General features: G+C 33.1%; 2 protein-coding genes across 3 annotated transcripts; one reads left to right on the forward strand and one right to left on the reverse strand.

Moving 5' to 3' along the window:
* Positions 1-580: 580 nt before the first annotated feature.
* On the reverse strand, positions 581-2,906 carry LOC114738694 (40S ribosomal protein S12-like). 2 transcript variants are annotated; one of them, XM_028926758.1, is made up of 5 exons: positions 2,837-2,906; positions 2,226-2,261; positions 1,205-1,493; positions 956-1,021; positions 581-881 (listed from the first exon to the last, which is right to left on the reverse strand). In XM_028926758.1, exons 2-5 carry the CDS (start codon positions 2,231-2,233, stop codon positions 822-824), a joined length of 423 nt encoding a protein of 140 aa, XP_028782591.1. In that variant the 5' UTR covers positions 2,234-2,261; positions 2,837-2,906; the 3' UTR covers positions 581-821. The 2 variants fall into 2 exon arrangements, with proteins under 2 accessions (XP_028782591.1, XP_028782590.1); XM_028926757.1 differs by having other exon boundaries at positions 2,815-2,905.
* Positions 2,907-7,341: 4,435 nt separating this feature from the next.
* LOC114738695 (probable CCR4-associated factor 1 homolog 6) lies at positions 7,342-8,704 on the forward strand. Its single transcript, XM_028926759.1, has 2 exons — positions 7,342-7,508; positions 7,614-8,704. The coding sequence occupies exon 2, from the start codon at positions 7,726-7,728 to the stop codon at positions 8,548-8,550; it is 825 nt and encodes a 274-aa protein (XP_028782592.1). The 5' UTR covers positions 7,342-7,508; positions 7,614-7,725; the 3' UTR covers positions 8,551-8,704.
* The last annotated feature ends 8,526 nt before the right edge of the window (positions 8,705-17,230 follow it).

A 17,230-nucleotide genomic window follows, 5' to 3' on the forward strand; every position in this document is an offset into this window, starting at 1 on the left:
ATTATATGGGTTTTGACTAAATGTTGCTGTATTATACACTGATTTGACTAAGAGGTTGTTTGTACGAAAACAAAACTATGATTTTAAAAATATTTTTATGATACACAAATAAATATGTAAAAAAATTTAACTCATTTTGTAAAAAGATATCTAGATATCTTACAGAAGCACTTTTCTATGATACCAAACACTCCCTAAAACATGCAAACTAAACTATGGCTAGAAGGTTAAACTAATCATGTGCCTCTCTTTTATGATACACAAAACAGAGCTAAACAGAGTTGTAACTTTTTTTCTGCGCATATGAACAACGTAAGGACAATCCCCCGATTCTGACATATCGATGAAACAAGTTCATGAATTTAGATTCAAATTTAAGGAACGCATTTGAGATCCAGGTTCCACAAGGATTCACTCTTTAAGGTTGTGCCTTGGTTCCGTCCACATTGTTAATAAGTATGTTTATGAACTTTTTGAGAAAAAGATAGTGTTATCTTTTTTTAACCCTACTCTATAATAACGTGGCCAATGAACTGAAGGATAAACAATTCTAGAAACAATCAAGGCGACGATGATTTTCTGGCATCAATCCTCGGTTCAGTATTCCTTATGGTCCACCTGATGTCGTAGATAATCAAACCAACTAATAACAACATTAATAAATTGGAATATATAACTAGTGACGAAAATAACAGTCAATTCAGTTCAAAATTGTATTAAGATATTAAAACGCCTATGCAGGTACTAAGGCTACCCGGGCAAAAATGACTCAACCATTGATTCCAACGAGACCCCCAACTAAAAAGGAAGGTGTCCAGAACTCAGTGAGATTTAACATGCTGCAAAACAACGTTATAGGCTTCATGTTCCTCTCCGAAATCCTGCAATAAGCCAGAGATTAAAACAGGCAAGTAGCAAAGAACATGTGCTTCTATGGCCAATACACAGTTCATACCTTGACAACCACACAAGAGCAGCCAACCACCTTTCTAGCCTTTCCTTCTGAATCAATCTTACACAACTGAAGCATGACAAGGAAACAATGACGGAGACCAAATCTATTAGGCTGTATATTGTAGAAGTATAAATATACTGATAAAAACTATTCAAAACCTCAGGTTCAAAAGAAATCTTTAAGAGTTAAAATTTGGAGAGAATGATATTTGCAAGGGATGATAGTAAGATACAGTTAAATGCCACTTACACCAGCCCACTCCCCAAGGGTTTTTGCACTAGGAACTGTCAGCAAGCTAACACTGTGCTCAGCACAGAGGGATTTGACAAGTTTTACGTAGTCAGGTTGGTCACAGTCCTCAGCAAGAACACAGAGCTGCGCAGAATGCTTTTCAATAATCTTTGCGCCTTCATGAAGGCCCCGAGCAAGACCGCCATAAGCCAGTGATTTTCTCAGCACAAGCTGCAAGGCGGTCATGATGTCCATTGGCTCACCTGCAATTGGTGTAGCTGTCTCAGCAGCAACAACAGCCTCTTCTCTGCAAAGGAAACAATTCATAATAAATGAGCAAAACACATCAGACGCTCCTCTTCATCTAAATGAATCCAGAACAATGTTGACAAATGAAAACTTTAAGTAGTCTATCATGATTGGTTTCCAACATTCATAAACAAATACGACACATACTCTTATCCTTGGTTTTTCCTCTTCCAATTCAATGAAAAAAGGATTGACTTCATCAAAGTTAAAGCTGCAGATGAGTTCGAATCTAAATATAATCCATAATAATTCTCAAGAAAGCACATGGCAATATTTTATGAACCATAATAATCTGCAAATACATCCCCCACAACATATTTGTCACACCCAATGAAATGTCGTCAATTAGTGGTCGACATACAGAGTGGGATCGCCCATGAAGCATAAAAACTTGAAAAAAAGGCAGGTCCATATCGAATGCATATTACAATGGAGTTAGACATAATATCTAGTTACTTGACAGCTTAAAATACACGTCAATTTGTGACCAGTTATCACATTGCCTTATCAGGGTCACTGGCCTGTTACATGTCCAACTCAGTACTCATTAATTCAAAAATAATAACAATTAGATTATGAGAAGATCTCATTTAAGAACCTGCCATGCTTCCTATCAAAGATATCTTTTAGGAGAAAAACAAAAAGCATGACAATATCTGATCACACGCACCGTACACACGAAAGAAAAGATGTAATATAATGATTACTCTTGAGAGTAGAATATTCATACCCCGACATTTTCTTATTGGAAATTGAGCTCTACTTCCTGCACAAGCAAAAATAAACAAAACGCATTAAATCCATACTACAGAGCTAGTAAATGTTAAGCATCACGTGCATTTTCAAGATTAGACTTGAGCTCTCTTTTCCCTGGCTGGGTTTGGGTGTTTAACTACAAGGACAAGGACGATAATAAAATCAGCATCACCTAACCCAACTGCAGCAGGACAAATCTAAAATGAAAATCCTTTTTTCCGGCGGCTTTTTTATCGGGAAAAAAAAAAGATATACACATATAAGCCCCAGATATAACCGAAAAAAAGGGAGATGCTTCTTCTGAGCTAAATGAAGAATAATGCGATAAGGTGCGTGTGCGTGTGTGCTGACATATCAATCTCCTCTTTTACTCTCCTGATCCCCATCCCTCTCTTCTTCTTTTGTTCTATCTTCCATCCATTGTCCGTGGAGGACAAATACCTCCCCCCCCCCCCCAAAAAAAAATAAAAAAAAAACTCACAGATCCGCCACTGCCCAACAGGATCACAACAGGTATCTACTAAAAATACAGAAGAAGCTATCATCCTTAAAAGGAATGATACCAGTAAGAGGGCAGAATTTGACCTGAAAGATGAATCTGCCTAAATCCTATGGTTTGTGCTCGCGAGGCAGAATGAAGCGCCAAGAACAGACTTGAGAGACTTATCGGTGGAAACCATAAACCCTAATTTTTAAACGAAATGTTCCTGATAAAGACCCAAATGTCGATTTTGGGCTACGCCCTCATAGTATTTGGTCTTCTTTTCAGGCATGGAGACTCAGGGCCCGGCCCATTCGTCTAGATGAACAAACACTTTTTTTTAATAAAAAAAAAGTATACAAAGAATCCACACACTAAATTATAAGACTGATGCCAGCCATGTGCTAATATGATTTCATTTCAAGCTGCCAACAATCATGGTGATTTTGCAAAGAATCCACACATTACTGGTGGTTTTTTTTAGCGAATTACATCCACCGTTAGTGGTTGGTTGTTTGTTAGTTCTCCCCCAATCCTTAATATAAAACTCATTTAACTAATTTGATTATATTAAGAAAGTTAGGTAAGTTGGTTAATTATAAGAAATGTAACACATTTTTCATAAAACACTATAATCATCTTTCTTAATACCCCTTCTCCCTCTTCTACTTGATTATGGTTAAAGGAGTATCCATAGGGATAATTTAGAGAAAATTGATAAATATGAGAAATGGGTCTTATATTTAAGACCAAAACCAACTCAACAATTGGGTCCTATATTAAGGACCGGAGGAGTATAATTCTTATCATTATGTTTTTATTTATAAGTCACTTATATATATATATATATATATATATATATAAAGTTTGTCCTTGAATACAAGTCACTTGTGGGGTAATTAATAAAATTTTTTTAATTTTATCCCTAATGACTTAAATAGGTGAGAGAAAATACAAGACTTATTTTTCTAATACTCTTTCTTTAATAAGGGCAAAAGGTAGAAAAAAATTATCAATTTAATGCATTTCTTGATTTGTGGGTTTGTGATACAAGTGACTTATAAATATGACACAAAATTGTTGGTAATGACAAGTGCCAACGGTTTATCAAAACAACTAAATAAAGTTATAAATTTACATAATATGATAATTTTTAGAGAAATTGTATTTTTAAAAATTTTGTAAATGAAAAAACTCTTTGTACGAGAGCGAGGGCAAATTGGGCATCCAATTTGGAATAAAATGCCCTAAAGGTGTGACACTGATAGGATCTGGGAATGAAGAGTAAAGAAAGAAAAGGAAGAAAGAGGATTTGAGAAGAGAGAGAGAATAGAAGAGGAGAAAGGAGGAGTTAGGAGAAAGACAGGGAAGATAATTTGTCTGAATAATATTCCATACATAACATATTCTGTCAACATATTGAGTTTAAATACTGCTGAATAATAACCAACAACATAACTGAAAATAACTACTAGCAACCCATAAAATAAGACATAAAACACCCACATAGCATATATAACTACCCTGAATTCTCATGCCTCTTCCTAGAGTAAACCATGAGAGGACGTGGATCGCTATCATTTACCCCCTCCTAGAAAAGAAGCCTTGTCCGCAAGGTTGAATGAGGGAAACTGAGAAGCAATCAAATCGTAAGGCTCCCAACTACACTCCTCTGAAGGGCGGTTTTTCCACTGAACCAGCAAGTGAACATTCGGAACATCTTTGTCATAAACAACCCGAGAGTCTAAAATCTTGTCAGGTTCAAGTAAGAGTTCCCAATCTACTGTAACAGGTAGCGGAGGAGGTACATCCTGTGGTTGACAACCATAAGTAGGTTTCAAGAGTGAAACATGAAAGATAGGATGAACCTTCAATTGAGGCGGCAATTGTAGCTCATAGGCAACATCACCAATGCGACGTAGGACTGGATAAGGACCAAAATATCCAGGTAAAAGCTTGTCAAACTTGCATGAAGCCAAAGAACACTAACGATATGGTTGAATTTTCAAGTAAACCATATCACCAGGCTGAAATTTGAGCTCCCTACGTTTCTCATCAGCATAGGACTTCATTCTAGATTGGGTCGCACGCAAGTTTTCTTTAAGGTTCAGTAGGATAGCATCTCTTTCAGCAAGAAATTTAGACAAGTCATGCACCCTTGTGTCATCAGAGTCAACTCGTATCAGATTTGGAGGATCCCTGCCATACACTATTTTGAATGGAGAAAATCTAGTTGAAGAGTGGAATACATAACTACCCTGAATTCTCACGCCTCTTCCTAGAGTAAACCATGAGAGGACGTAGACTGCCATCAGACACCAAACTAGACGCACAAAAATGTCAACAATAAGCACCATTTCACTAACTTCTAAATTTTACTTACTTTTGACAAATGACCCAGATGAACGAAAAAACATCCAAATGAAAAACGTTCAATCATAAGCTAGACTTGAATCAAGTTTAAGCATGTTTCAAGCTCAGGAAAGCAGCTCTAATGATGCATTTAGAGATTATTTGAAAAAGATCAAAATTATAAAAAAAAGTATTTTTTTGAGATGATATTATTCTCACATACTCAAATATTATAAAATTACTTCTGAAAAACTAATCCAAACTCCTCCTTAACCTGGGTTATTAAATCAAATTTCATCAATTTTTAAAAGCTAATCGTGACAGTATAGACCGCGAACTGTTTCCTCACTCTGACCAATCCTATCTAAGCCATCTTCATAAATATATATATATCTATAAAACATTTCTTTCCATCCAACCAGAGTAGCGTAGAATAAACTAGGAGAGAATAATTCGCAACGTGCGAAGTGGATTTATCAAATATTTTTTGGGTCATAAATATAAAATTTTTATATATACTGTAAAAAAAAAATCTTATATTGAGAACTGGAAGAGTAATAAAGAGAGGTACACGCATGCTCCCGCAAATTCAATGGAAGAACACATCAACGCACGTAGGAAGGAGGAAAAGCTTGGGATCAATGTCACACCGTGGCGTGGGAAAAGACGTCTTAGTAAGCACAGTGACGTCTAAACTGTGACCAAATGCTGGCCACAATCCTCAACCTACGGTCCAATTTAAATCGGGTCCCATTCCCTCCCACTAAAATCATTGGGGGAAATTGTAAATGAAGACATCTGAATATGTAAAATTATGATTTAGGATTCTAAATCTAGAAAATAGCAAATAAGAACTTAGTCTCACTTTGCAAATATAAAATGTGGGTGAAATGTTTGAAATACCCCTAAGTCAAATTATGATTTGGTCTACTGAAGTTGTTATTCGTTAAAGTGAACTTGTCATTTTCTATAATCAATTCGTCATTTGGCATACCCTTAGTCAAATTGTGATTTGGTCTATTAAAATTGTTATTCGCTAAAGTGAATTTGTCATTTAGCTGATGGGTATTTCAGACATTTTACCAAGATTTCATATTTACAAAAATAAGACTGGGTCCTTATCTGCTATTTTTCAAATTTAGGGTCCAAAATAATAATTTTATATATTTGGGGGTTTTGTTTGTAATTTTTCCAAATCAGTATTATTATCACTCACTTCTAAATTAAATATAGGCTATTCATGTGTATCAAACCAAACTTTTTAACCCGCGTTATCAAACAGGCTAACCAATATTTTTTTTTTCATCTTTTCAATTTTATTAATTATTATAATAATTTTATTATATTTTATATCCTAACTAAAAAAAATTAAAAAATATCTATATCATTTATTTTGTATTTTCTATCAAGTATTTGAAGGAAAAATAAAAATTTTATTGTATTTTTTATATATTGTATAAAAAATATTTAAAATAAAAAAATTTTTAAAAAAAGAAAATAATAGTTGCCGGACCAATACAATAACCTATTATATGAGGCACTTTTAACTCATACTAACTAACTCTAACCTGTTATGAGTTAACTCGTAACCCAATGATTGGCTCAAATCACCACCCCAACCTCTAATACTAATTACACTATAAGTTAGATCTTATAATTAGAATCGAAAGTAGTAAATAAAAAAAGAAGCTAAATTAGTTATTTATAATAAATATATATTAGTTTTTTTAAAATACTCTTTTTAATCATTATCATATTTTTGGTCAAAAAATAGCTCATTACCCTATTGAACGAAACCCATTTTTTTATGCATAATTAATTCGAATAGTTTATAAAAATTATAAATTGATGATCAATGAGTTTCGTGTCTGTATAACTCTTGAATTCTTGTATAACTGATTTATCAATTTTAAGTTTTATAGTAATTTTTTATTTTTAATCGCAGTATTGTCGCCGAGGCGGCTCCTTTATTTTTTAATTTTTTTTGGCTTAGATTTCTTGATTTTAAACGAGCATTTCTATTTTACTTTGTTTCGTGGGGCTGAGGAAGAGGATGCGATTTTTTTTTTTTTCCCGCTGGGAGAAAGCAAAAATTCTAGAAAGTGAAAAATCGCGTCCGGGCTCTTCAGGGCCATCTCTCTCTCTCTCTCTGTGGAAAAAAAAAATTTAGTTTTCGCAGAATCACCAAAAAACGTCGGTTTTCTCAGGAAAAAAAACAGATTGAAAAGAAAAAATAGATGTAGGAGACAACCAACACGAAGCAAAAACCCATCCACCTATTTTGACCTAAATATCTCGCTTTCTTCAGCCTTCCTCGTTAGCGATATAATCAAAACCCTAGAAACGGGAGAGATACCCACCCGATCTCTTCCGTCTCTTTCTCGGTTCTTCGTTTATCGTTCCCCGGCCCTTTTCATATTCTAGGTTAGATCTGATATGTTATTTGGTTTTCCTGGTCATTTGTTTTGAATTTGAGGGGTTTGTTATGTTCTGCATTTTATCGGTCTAATCTTGTTGCGATTTGGACAGATCTGAGGATTTGCTCTGGACTGCGAAGGATCCGGTGATTTCCTGTATGGTTTGTTTGGTGACCCGGTAGGAAAATTTTGGCAGTTTTCTCGTTCGATTTTGCTTTCAAGGAATGCCGCTTCTGCCGAAGAGTGATTCGATCCATATTCGCGAGGTGTGGAATGATAATCTTGAAGAAGAATTTGCTCTGATACGGGAAATTGTCGATGACTATCCTTATATTGCCATGGATACAGAGTTTCCAGGAATTGTTCTTCGCCCGGTCGGCAATTTTAAGAATAGCTATGATTACCATTACCAGACTTTAAAGGACAATGTTGATATGCTCAAATTGATTCAATTGGGTCTTACGTTTTCGGATGAGCGTGGAAACTTGCCAACATGTAATACTGACCAGTATTGCATCTGGCAATTTAATTTCCGCGAATTTGATGTGAATGAGGATGTTTTTGCCAATGATTCAATTGAGCTTTTGCGCCAGAGTGGCATTGATTTTAAGAAGAACAACGAACATGGCATTGATGCCCACCGTTTTGGCGAGCTCTTGATGTCTTCCGGAATTGTGTTGAATGATAACGTTCACTGGGTCACTTTTCATAGTGGTTATGATTTTGGCTACTTGCTTAAGCTCTTGACCTGCCAGAATTTGCCGGAATCTCAAGTGGGTTTCTTTAACTTGATCAACATGTACTTCCCAACCATATATGATATCAAGCATTTGATGAAATTTTGCAACAGCCTTCATGGAGGATTGAATAAGCTTGCGGAGTTGTTGGAGGTGGAGAGGGTTGGGATTTGCCATCAGGCCGGTTCGGATAGCTTGCTCACTTCTTGTACATTCAGGAAATTGAAAGAAAATTTCTTTAGTGGATCTTTGGAGAAATATGCTGGTGTTTTGTACGGCTTAGGTGTTGAGAATGGACTGAATTCTCATTGAAAAATGAAACTAGTGAAAAACAGAAAAGCTTCTTGTTAAAAAGTTGTTGGAACTCGATGGGGGATTATCATTATCCTCTGTAAACCTGTGGCATTGACTGTCTAAAATTATGGAAACTTTTATTATTACTTTTCCTGAGTGCTATTTTTGCTTATTGTCTGGTTTTTACATGGCTAATGCTTTTAGTTTTAATTTGACACATGTTGGCAATGGCATACGGCTTCTTCAATCATTCTAAGCAATGGCTTGCATAAGGTTTGCTGCTCAAGTTTTTGGTCTTAAGCCTGTCTGTGAGGGGAAAATAATTAAATAATGTTATAGGGGAATATAATTAAATAATGTTATAAATAATTAAATAATGTTATAATTTACAAAGCATAAATATTCACCTCAAATTGTCATTGAACATCTTTCTTTGTAGCATAAGCTACCTAGTAAAATGGGCACTCTTTACCACAATGTTTAAATTTTAGATCTTTTTTGTTCTCTCTGTTGCCTCTGTCATGACACTTCTGCAGGTTGGTGGGTTCAAACATATAGAACAAGTAACTTGCTGCTGTGAATGTATTGTATTCTCAGTACTGCCATCTAATCCCTGGATACTTATACAAATCACTTTTATTGGCGAGAACCGAGAAGGTGAAGAAATCTTGATTTTATTAATTCTCTGAACTTGTTTTTTATTGACCTATTTGCGTACCCTTGGGAAGGAAACATCATAATCCATGGGGAATGCAGGAGTGATTATGAATTTACTTCTACAGTATTGAACTTCTAAGGGATATATAATTGCCACTTTGAAGGAGTCTTCCCCCCCCCCCCCCCTGATCTGGCGTATTTTTTTTCTTTGGAGACATCTCATGTAACATTGACTTGATTAGGAGCCTTGCATGTTCTGAGTAACAAAGAAAGTAGGTGCCTTGCATGTGCGTGAAGCATTATACCTGATCTGATTTTTAACAGCGAAAAGGTGAATATCTCTGTGTTGGCATTTATTGAAGTGAGGCACCCTTAAATGGTTCGGATGTGATAACTGCATTTTTTATTTGTGTATGGCTGAGATGTGGTTACTTGTCAGTGTTCATGGAGGCCTCTGACTGACGCAACTACATTTTGCACCTGCCACATTGCTGCAAGTTTGAAGTAGAGTACTTTTTGAGGCAGGTATGGATTCTTTGTCTGGATACATCAATGTAGAAGGACTTCATCAGCTCCTAAAAAGAATCAGTATGCACAGGTTTGCACAAGTTCTTTTTTTAATCTAAATGTAAAGGGCAAGCTGAAAGAACTTGAAAGCTAGCATGTGGGGAAAGTTTGGTGCGACTCGGCTATAGTCTACATGGCCATTGTTATATCCTTTTCATTATGAGACAGCATCCAAGAGGATAATAGTTGATTTAATATTTAATATATTCTTGTTTCCTTCCATCTTCTTCTGGTGATATTTAATATCTTAATTTTGTTTTTAGTGTGTTGGGTTCAATGGAGGGAAAGGGAGGAGGGGAGAGGGGAGGAGAGGTTTCTTGATTAGTTCAAGTATCTTGTCAAATTACACACTTGCAAGTGATCAAAGATTTGTTTTTTCGGCCTGGCAATATCCAAGGCAAATCTAGTATTTCTTCCCAACAAAAAAACAAAGTTGAGGACGACGCAATTTACTTAGAACATGATCCCAAATTTATTATGCTTCCAAGGTCATTGGAAAAATTTTTTGGGTCCAAGAAAATAATAGTAGTTTAGAGTTTAATAGTATGTTACATCGATCTAATGTTGAGATTGATCACGTTTAAATTGTGTTGAGAATTATTTGGTTACTTTTTATTTTGAGTCAATTTTTAAATTTGCTCGTTTATGCATGATGTCAAGATTTAAGAATTACTCTTGATGCATGAATGCATGATAAAGTTAAGAGGGATAAATGAGAATGATTTATTTTCTTCAATGTAAAACAAAGTATGAAACAGGGCTTAAAATTGAAAAAACTAATTTACAGCCCTTATAGTTTATCTCACTTTTAAATCATGTTTTTGTAATTTAAATTTTTTTTTTAAAACAAGTTATCGTACATTTGACTATTAAAGGGATTAGTCTTTACTCTTTAATAAATAACCCTTTTTATGGTTTGATGATGTGGCTCTTACATGGTTACGAACGAGGTAAGAATGTATTATTAAAATTATTTTGTTTTAAAAATTGCCAGGTGGATTAAATAATTATTTACCACATAGCTAAATTTATTAGGATTCAATTAGCAAAAATTAAACTACAAGGATTTGGTTACAAATTATGATAAACCATAAGACGTGAATTCATTTTTTTTTTATAAGATCTTATGTTAGCTATTAAAGGGATTAGTCGTTAATAGCTAACCCTTTATATGTTTTGATGATGTGGCTCTTACATGGTTGTCAAGTGTCAACGAAGTAAGAAAAATTAAACTATAAGGATTTGATTAAAACATGTTTTTTTCTTAAATTTTTTTAGGTATAAGTATTTTTTATTGAAAACAATCTCGTTTTGAATCTCTATTTAACATGTCACGAGGAATCAACGCTTTTAAAAGACCCAACTTCTATGGGTTAATTTGTCTAGATTTTAAACTAGAACCAGTCTAGTTCTCGCCGTTTCACAGTGTTCGGTTTTTGGATTATAGCGGACCAAGAGCCAGTTGTTAATTTGATCGGTTGAACTTGGTCCAGTCCAATTTTTAAAATCTTGATATTCAAAATATTAAAAAAAAATATAAAAATAAAGAATACACGTATATACATAATACTCCTCCGGTTTCAAATATAAAACCCATTTTATAATGTAAATTACACTATAAAATAGGTCTTGTATTTAAAACCGGAAAAGTATTATAAAATTCAACTCGCGCCGTGATTTTTTTTTTAAAGATATCATGACCTCTAATAATTTGATACTCTCATTACTTATTTGGTTTGCAACTTCGTAACTACTAATTTGTAATTGAAATTTGACATTTTACTAGGTCATGCTAATAATAAATTCACTATTTGGGTGAAATAACAAAAAAAAACTTTTGACTCTTAGATTTTTTGGTTAATATAATCCTTGGTCCTTCAAGTTTTTCTTCAATTTGGTTTTAATCTCTTAAGTTTTAAATTATAGTTTTTGGCCTTTCAAGAGGCAAAATGGTTTAAGTTTTTATTAGATTATAGGAACTAATATTTTAAATGAAATGAAACTCAAAAGACCAAATCTATTATTTGAAATTTGAGGGACCAAAACCAAAATGAGAGAATTATATTAACCTTAGATTTTTAAATTTTTTAGTTCTTGAATGATATTAAGTCGATAAAATACATGAAAGACAAGCAATTCAACTTACAATCATTACCCATGGCTTATTGCTTTGTAGATTTTATTTTGTGGATTAAAACTTCAACTTTGTGTAATGCCTTTTCATCTAAGGAATCTCAACTGCGCTTAATCATGCATGCTCTCATTTAGTAAAAACAACCCACCCTTGAACTTGAAGTGCACTTCATCCTTCAACAACTTTCACTTCATTATGGAAGAGTTTCATTTAAAAATGAAGAAACAAGAATCACAACAAAGAATAACACTGCCCTCTCCTTCCAAGCAAACACAAATAAAGTAAAAATCTTCAATTCTTTTTAGATTCGAGGGGCAAATAATTATCATCAATATCATTGTATACTTTATAGGTTTAATATCATCTTTAATCCCTAAATTTGACCTCATTTAAATTTTGATCTTTGAAATTAACCAGTAGTTTTAATCTATGAAATTTGATTTCATTTTGGCCTGTTTAAATATCTTTTGATATAGAACAGTGTTTTTGGTCTCTAAATTGAGGACCAAGACCATGAGTTTTAAATTTCGAAGGTTAAAGATGATATTAACCCTAATTTATATTAAATTTTAGTTCATAAACATCATCACTTGTTTTTTTCCCCCGACTTAGTGCAATGTATCAAAGCTCATCTGATTAATGTATCGATATATAATATAAAATGTAGAGCCATCCATACTGTTGCGTGTAATACACGTGAAAATATGCCAATAAAGACAAATAATTATTACTGATTTCTATTTCATAATCAATATTTACATGTATCCAAAGTTAAATTGAACTTTTTTTTAAAAATTGACCTGTCTCTCACACAAATGAGACTTAACATCAGAAAAACGATAATACCTTTTTTTTTTAAAATCTCATAATGATAAATAATGATCAAACAATTTATACAGATCAAATTAACAAACAAGTCTTCATAAAGAAAGCAATCCACACAGAAGAAGAAATTCTGTTGCTCAATAATTGATAGCCCTCCTTGTTCACGTTGCAACAGTACTTTCAGTGCCCTGATCAGAGAAACCATAAGCCCATAACAACACATCACTTGTCACCTATTTACTAGAATCTACAAATGACTGGTATGGGCAGTTTATCCTTCTGCCTTTTCTTATGTATCACTAGATTTTAAAGTATTTGTCACTATGTGTTTAAATACTGTTTTTTTTTTTTTTGGTTGGAACTTTTAAAAGAGAATTTAGCGAGTCTAGTACTGCAAAACTAGACCGGGAAAATTCTTTATATAAAATGAGGTGAGCTTAATGATTTATGAATAGTATGACTTTATGGATTTTATATTATATACATAGATATAGATATTGCTACTTCAACCATGACTTGAGTTTTGTTGGTCCTTACTATTGTAGGCTTTGTCTTAAATCATCCTTCCAAGAAATCCATGGAGGGAATTAAGATGGTGGGGTGATCTGAACCAGTACTTTTAACTCTTGCCCCAGCAATTGAAACTTGTCAAAATTAGAAGGTCCTGCCATTGAAATTTCCTTCAATGAATGTATTCTTCTCTCTCCTTTGCTTCCATAGCACCTGCACTATCTGTAGATTCTTTTGTGAAATCAAAGACGTATGTGTGGTAACCCTCATTCTGCAAGGTTTTTTCGGTTCCAAAATTATAGTGGGTGACCAGTTAAGAGATGGGATTAAGTACCGATAGAAAGAAAAAGGACTTTGGGAGGAACACAACCGCAACTGTTTAAATCACAGACAGACAGAATTTGTGCCTCCTACTACTAGGATTCCCTCCTTCATTTCACCTATGTGATTAGATGTTTCACTTCCGAAGAATTTAATTTCAGCATAATTGTTTTTAAAGGTAATGACTTTAGTTGAGTCGTGAGTAGTCAGTTAATTCAGAAAAGAAACAAACAGTCTAATTCTGCAGTTGCATGTGAATTTATTCAAAAACTATGATGGCTAAGTACAGCAACATTATCAGCTAAACAGGAGAAATGTGAAATTCTAATGCCATTATATCACTATACTGTACAGTGCAATACATTAAACACAAAAGAGATGAAGTTCTTGGAGGCATAGAACTTTAGGAGCCTTTCGGTGAACTATTTTCTGTGGCTCTGAAACCAAGTAAATGCTACAGGTGTAAGTGAGCAACCTCAGTGACAACGTCTCACTAAGTCAAGACTGATAGTAATAGTGAGTATATTAAAATATGAACACATGATACGCATTCTTTCATTAGAGTCTATCCTAACAATGTGAATGCATATTGTGCACAGAAGAGATGAGTACAAAAAAATCCAAAACAGTAAAACTTCAACTATCCTTCTCATCTTGTAGATAACACATTCTTAAAAGTAAGAAGTAACCATAACATGATTCAGATTTGCTTTGCTTTATGCAGAACCATACAAAAGAGAAAATATCATAAAGTTATTTAGTAAAATTCTCACTAGCAGACAAGAGAGGTGGACTGATGTACAGAGCAATTATTTTCAGTGGAAGGTACAAGTACAATATAGAGGAAGTGAAGAACAGTATTAAAAGATACAAAAACATGAAAAAGAATTTGTCATACAGCTCTCAATACTTTGTGAGTAGTTTGCTATGTTTATGCTTTTATTCCCATTTTGTAATAGTGCTTATGCTCATTTCGAGCCATTCAACTTGGTTGTAGACTGATTTTGTAAAGTTTTTCTGCCGTTGTTTAGTGTCATTGGAATATGTACATGTTTTGAATAGTTTTTCAAGCAATATTCACAGTAGTCCAAAATCTTGATTCTTTGTGATTGAAGAAAACTTATCTTTGAAGATTCATTTTAGCTCTTCATTATCATTATTTATATACGAAAATAGGTTGCCGATTCTCCACAAGAATTGAAAGCGTTTGATTAAGTAGTCAAGAAAATTTTGGCACCAGCACTACTCATCAACTAGGATGATTACTCATGCTAAAGGCCCCTATGTTGGTTCTAAAACCCCAATCTGCCAAAAAGAAAGTATTCCGTAATTCAAGCACATAATAAACAGTAACAAAAACTCTTTTTTGGCAAGGACACGACTGATATCCATAAGGGTGTGGATTTGAATGGTACTATTGGTGTGAGAACCTCAGTTATAGATTATTTGTAAATAACTTTTTGAGTTGCGGGTCTACTTCATAATATGTTTGGGATCACATTAGTAGGAACCAAAACGTTCTTTTAACAAAAGCAACCTTTGGGGTTTTCTAACAAAATATGACATTGATCCCTCTTCAATGTGATTCCAAACACTTTTCCTTACAAAAGAGAAAAAAAAAGGAACCTCTCTTCATCACACTTTTTCCTCCTCCATAACTTGTTTCAAGCTTATCTTGTCCACAAGTTGCATTTACCTAATTCTAAATTATGTACCCTGTTTTGCAAAGTTGAACAGAGAGTTCTAACTAATTGCTCTAATTTATGCTCTATTTTTATGTTTGACGTGGACTAGCAGTGGTCCTGTTTCATGGCCATCTTTTCGACGACCGTTGGGTGATGGAATGAATGGTAGAGAAAAATGTACAAATAATAGATGGCAGAATCATCAAAAACCCTTTGCTTATCAAATATGCCAATGTTCATCACTGAGATTCTTTGCACAAGTGTAAACTCGCTATGTGGTTACATATGTTAGCCATAAACTGATCTATCTTGTATGTGGGTGCATATGTTAGCCATAAACTGATCTATCTTGTATGTCGGTGCATATGTTAGCCATAAACTGATCTATCTTACTGATTGCCAAATTAATGCATTAAGTTGAATTTGATATGTGTAATTAATACTGAAAATGCCATATATCTACTAGTTAATGTTGGGATTTATTGATTTATTCATTGCCTTCATAGATAGAAATGAAATTACAGGGAATGTTTGGATGAAACTAAACCATGGTTTGAAGAATAGCTTCTGGAGAATAGATTTTGTGAAGAATAAATTTTGTGAAAAAGTGATTCTGATAAAGTGAGAGTGTTTGGATAGTTATTATCAGAAGCATTTTTTATATGTGCAAATTACTAGAAAAGGCATAAGTTAATATGATAATTACATAAAAGATAGATTTTATAATATATTTTAATTTGAAGGAATAAAATTGTTAATGATATATTTTTTACCAACATAATTAATATTATATAAGATAATGTAAATAATAATTAATTAATATGCGTATATATATTTATAAAATATAAGATTAAATATGTTTATAAAAAAATAATTGATAGGTGTTAAAGTCATATTATTATTGAGATCTATTCTGACAGGCACTCTGACACTCTTTAATTTGAGTCAGAAGCAGAATGGATTTATTTCTTTTGAAACCATGGTTTTGAGCCCAAAACCATGATTTTTCCATAATTGTTCTTGTTTAGCAGTCTCTTTTCCCAAACCATGGTTTGGGAAGACACCCAAACAGGCCCTAAATGGTGGTAATTTATTCCACCAAAATGTGGTTTTGGTGATTTTCAAATCTGCCAAAATCACTTTTGGAGCCCAAACTATAGTTTGGCGCAAAAATATGCCAAACACCCTATATTTTTATGAAACCATGGTTTAGCTCCAAAATTATGGTTTGACCCACCCAAACCATGGTTTCATGAAGAGCAAAAAAATGTTGCTTTTTGAAAAGGTGATCTTTTTTTTTAACATTGTAATGCTACTTCTATAAGAGTTAGTTAACTAATTTGAGTAAATTAAAAAATTATTTAAATTAATTTTTCACAATAAATAGGTATTGTCTTCCTTAAAATACTCTTTCTAATAATGTATATTAGCTAGAAGTACCATTTGATGAAATATTCAACATGTGTAACTACTACAAAGACTACTTTGAAAAAATAAATAAATATGAGAAACAAAATGGATTAGGGTTTTATACTTAAGACCAAATTAAATATCAAAATAGCTCTTATATTAAAAATCAGAGGTAGTATGTTTTTAAAAAATCTAGTTGTGAAAAAATGCTATGGGATTTCATGTTTAAAATCTTTAAGGCAAAATAATATTTTTCTGTTGGCAAAATTTTTTTTTTCCTAAAAGCATATTTAATCTTATATTGTATAAATACATATAATTTTATAAATACATATACACAAATTAATTATTTATTAATGACATTTTTTATATATTATTTATTATGTTGGCAAAAAATATATTATTAAAATTTTTTTTACTTCAAATAAAAATATATTATAAAATCTATTTTTTATATAATTATCATGTTAACTTATGTCCTTTTTACCGATTTGCATATATAAAAAGTACTTCTGATAACAACTAACCAAACACTCTCATTTTATCAGAATCACTTTTTCACAAAATCTATTTTTAAAAATAATTTTTT

This window comes from Neltuma alba, unplaced genomic scaffold (assembly GCF_004799145.2).
Source record: "Neltuma alba isolate B1F8T4 unplaced genomic scaffold, ASM479914v2 tig00013652_pilon, whole genome shotgun sequence".
In the NCBI taxonomy this organism is placed as follows: domain Eukaryota; kingdom Viridiplantae; phylum Streptophyta; class Magnoliopsida; order Fabales; family Fabaceae; genus Neltuma; species Neltuma alba.

Coding starts and splice junctions, on each gene's coding strand:
- LOC114738695 (XM_028926759.1), top strand. CDS start 7,726: ATGCCGCTTCTGCCGAAGAGTGATTCGATCCATATTCGCGAGGTGTGG.
- LOC114738694 (XM_028926758.1), bottom strand. Junction 1,022..1,204: donor CCCTTGGGGAGTGGGCTGGT/GTAAGTGGCATT, acceptor GTCATGCTTCAG/TTGTGTAAGATTGATTCAGA. Junction 882..955: donor GCTCTTGTGTGGTTGTCAAG/GTATGAACTGTG, acceptor GGCTTATTGCAG/GATTTCGGAGAGGAACATGA.